This window comes from Centruroides sculpturatus, unplaced genomic scaffold (assembly GCF_000671375.1).
Source record: "Centruroides sculpturatus isolate CEXI.00-Female unplaced genomic scaffold, Cexi_2.0 scaffold217, whole genome shotgun sequence".
NCBI classification, from domain to species: Eukaryota; Metazoa; Arthropoda; class Arachnida; order Scorpiones; family Buthidae; genus Centruroides; species Centruroides sculpturatus.
The window spans coordinates 605,554-609,495 of NW_019384750.1; the positions used below are offsets into that span (position 1 = coordinate 605,554).

The window sequence follows — 3,942 nt, forward strand, 5'->3', positions numbered from 1 at the left end:
CCTTTTGTTTTTGCACCTAGGATTTCAACATCCGTTTCAATTTTGTTGTTACATCTAGAGCAGCGATTCCCAACCTGTGGTACGCGTACCCCTAGCGGTACGCGATAGGTTGTTTAGGGGTACAGAAAAAAGTTAGTTATTATGGCAGAAAAAATAATATATTATGTATCACACACTAATAGTATTAAAAAATTATTAGGTAAAATATGTTCCTTGCAACAATCACAACTTTATTATACATTTTTTCATTTAGTTTTTTTTCTTTAATTTAAAGTTACAATATGTAAAATTAACAATACGGGTACTCACTAAATTTCTTAAATGAGGGGTACAATCTAGAGATATGACATGTCACGGGGTACGCTAATGAAAAAAGGTTGGGAACCACTGATCTAGAGAAATGACTTAGTTCCATTTTGTTTACTTCTTTTTGAGGACAAGCGTTAGCTTTATGGCCGAATTTTTTGCACTTAAAACATCTAATACCCTCGGATTTATACGAGCAATTACTTGAAATGTGACCAATTTCGTTACAATTAAAACATTTGACAGTTTTACCGTCATGCTTATTTCGATGCTCTGTAGGTAGATTCGGTTTAGACTGAAACGAACGAGAATATGTAGACCGGATCTTCTCATATACTCTCAACTTTTCACGAAATTCTGTAAAATTATCTGTTCCGTATAACATCGCTTTGTTATTCGGTATGTCACGTATACCAGAAATAACATATTCGATCAACCCGTCAGGCTCAATTTTTCCATAACTAGCGAGTTCTTGCATTTTAAAGAAATATTCTTGCACGGATTCATTGGGGAGCATTTGGCGTTTAGCCAACATACCGTGCAATCGCGCTGAGTTATATTTACTGCCAAATTCCGCTTTTAATTCCGATTTCAATTTATCCCAGGAATTAATACCGCTTTGACTTTCAACAAATAATTTCGCTAACCCTGTTAAGGATTGTTTTGCAAATATAAATTTATGTAAATCAGACCAAGTCATCATTTTAGCAAAGTCTTCGAATGCAACCAGCCATTTATCGATAGAACAATATTCACTACCATCGAAAGGTTTGATTACGTTTTTCACGTCATGAAAGTTAATGGAAAGTTTAGTGATATCCGAAACACGCAGACAATTATTGCTAGGTGGATCATCGGCAACACTTTGAACTTCTAATACATCTTCGTCTTCGGTATCAACATCTGCCAAGATCAGATTTGATTGTAATGATTTTAAATCAGAAAGAGAAAGAACAAGCCTTTCAACGATTTCGTCTTTATTACCGTCATATTGAACATTTAATAAGTTGCACAAAACAACTAGGTCGTTTAATCGAAAGTTCTCATTAATATATTGCACTTTCTTTTTTAGGTTTACGTCCTCTTTGGATGGAAAATTGAATCCACCAAAGGTTCTTAATCTTTTTCTGTTATTCCTATCTCCAACCTCTTCGAATACAAGTTGATGCAACAATTTTATTGAACTTGTCGAGGCCGACTTTAGTGTTTCGCCGATAATTTCTACGAGCGTCGCCATCTTAAAAGTAGAATTTTAAAACTACTCACGGTTTTCCGAAACTTAAGTCGAAGTCCTTCCGGAATGCCGATGTGTTCGGACTCTCCAACGTCGAAATTTTCACAAAAACAGAAATGTCCGTAAATGTCCAGAGTACTCACAAAACCAAAGCACAGTTCGTCAAATCTCCTCGAGTTAAGCCTAATCCACATCCGAGCCTATTCCTATCCCGGCTGAGCCCCCACTTCTGTGAGACTTTTCTTTGCCTTTTGAAAAACTTTAATTGAGGTAAGAAAGATTTGGATAACAGGAACGTTTTAAGGAATACAAATTACATAAAAATTATTGTGATTATTATAAAAAAACAAGTGTAGGACTTCTTTTTCGTCCTTTCGCGTGTTCTTCTTCAACCGTCGTCTGCTCTCGCGAAGTCGCATCTCGTCCCGCTCTCGTCGTCTCGCCGGCAGATGGCGTTTCGCTCTCCACATTTATATTAACGGAAAGTTTGCTTACCCCAAATTCTGATGATGTGTTGAATTTTATTAACAGTTTGGGTTATTCACATATTGCTTTATCTGTATTCAACGCGTTGGTGGAATCCTTTTGATTTCCCCCCTCGCTCAAACTGTAAAAGTATTTGAATATCTTGATTATATCCTTGCCGTCAAACTTTCTGTCTATAATCTAATGATAGGAAGGTAGAGGATTTTACGATGCAGGAATTGTATATGGTGGTTAATTCTTTTAAGGGCAATAAAGCTCCGGGTTTAGATGGTATAAATAGTGTTATGATTAGACAGTCTTTTTCGGTGTTGCGAGAACATCTCTTGCGGCTGTACAATTTGTGCTTGAGGTTTGGAATATTTCCCATGAGATGGAAGTGTGGGAAGTTAGTGGTAAATGAGTAGTAAACGTGATAGGTCAAATCCAAAATCATATAGGCCTATCTGCCTATTATCATTATTGGGTAAGATATATGAAAAATTATTAAGGCTTAGATTGGATAGATTTATGAAACCAGTTATAGCGAAATGGCAGTTTGGTTTTATTAAATTAAGGGTCGTTTGACCGTTGATGCTATTGCATTATTGAAAAATTGGGTTAAAGAATCGGTATATAAGTATGTAGTGGGATCGTTTTTGGATGTGGCCGGAGCCTTTGACCATATATGGTGGCCTAGGGCGCTTTGGGTTCTACGAAGGGAAGGTTGTCCTTTGGATCTGTATCGAGTGATGTCTGATTATTTCTCTCATCGTAGGGTAGTTTATGAGGATGGTATCTTGTTTCAAGATAAATGGGTTAATCGTGGTTGTCCACAGGGTTCAGTGTTTGGCCCAGAAATGTGGAATAATGTATTTAATATGGTTTTAATTAAATTATATGAGATGGGGTTTAAATTTGTAGCTTACGCGGGTGACCTGGTGGTTGTGGTGGAGGCTAACAGTAGAGTTGAAATAGAATATAAAGGTCAAAGGGTGCTAGATGAGATAAATGGTTGGCTTGGAAATTTGAAGTTAAGCCTTGCTCCGAATAAGTCGGAGATGGTTTTGTTAAAGGGACATCTCAGCCCGGATCGTCCCCCCAGATTAAAAATGCTAGGCACTCCCATCCAGACGGGGGGAGTCAGTCCGATACCTGGGGGTTACCCTGGGTTCGGGCACGAGCCTCTTACCACACATTGATGGGGTATGTTGTAGGTCTGTTAAGTTATACAGTAAAATACAGAGTCTGGCAGGCGCAGAGTGGGGGTTGAGGCTTCCTGCTCTGCGCTTACTGTACAGGCATCTGTTTGTGCCGATTGTGGTGTATGCGGCTGGTGCATGGGACGACGGGTTGGGGTCTCTTATAGGAGGAAATTGGATAAGGCTCAAAGAGTCGTGTTGTTGATTATGAGTAGAGCATATAGAACAACCTCTACATCAGCACTTCAAGTTATCACAGACGAGATGCCATTGGACTTAGAGATTTTATATTCTTATTACAGGTATTTGTATAGTAAAAATTCCTCTTTTACTGTGGGCTCCTTCACATTTGATCCGGGTGGTGCGCGTATTGGGTAAAGCAGGACTATTGTTTTTCAGAAGATACGGGAGGAATTGTTAGACATCTGGAATACTAGGTGGTGTCAAGATGATAAAGGACGGAAGACTGCACAGTTCTTCCCATCTATTAGAAGTAGATTACAGGCGCACTGGGTTCAACCAGATTACTTTGTCTCTCAGGTCCTTACTGGACATGGACACTTTCGGGAAAGGTTATACGGGTTCAATTTAGTTGAGTCACCTATGTGTGAGTGTGGGATGATTGATTCTATGGAGCATTTTGTTTTAGACTGCCCGATCTATAACTCTTTTCGATATTCATGTCAGGAATTTATTGAATTACTTTTATTAGATGGAGATGATATTTTTAAAAGATTT

The 3,942-nt window shown here is 38.4% G+C and overlaps 1 protein-coding gene across 1 annotated transcript in view; it reads right to left on the reverse strand.

Moving 5' to 3' along the window:
- The window catches only part of LOC111628569, a 3,487-nt gene extending 1,944 nt beyond the window's left edge, over window positions 1-1,543 (reverse strand). Inside the window, exon 1 of the mRNA XM_023372393.1 lies at window positions 348-1,543. Coding sequence (XP_023228161.1) covers window positions 348-1,543 — 1,196 coding nt within the window. The remainder of the gene's footprint in view (window positions 1-347) is intronic.
- Between the last annotated feature and the right edge of the window lie 2,399 nt (window positions 1,544-3,942).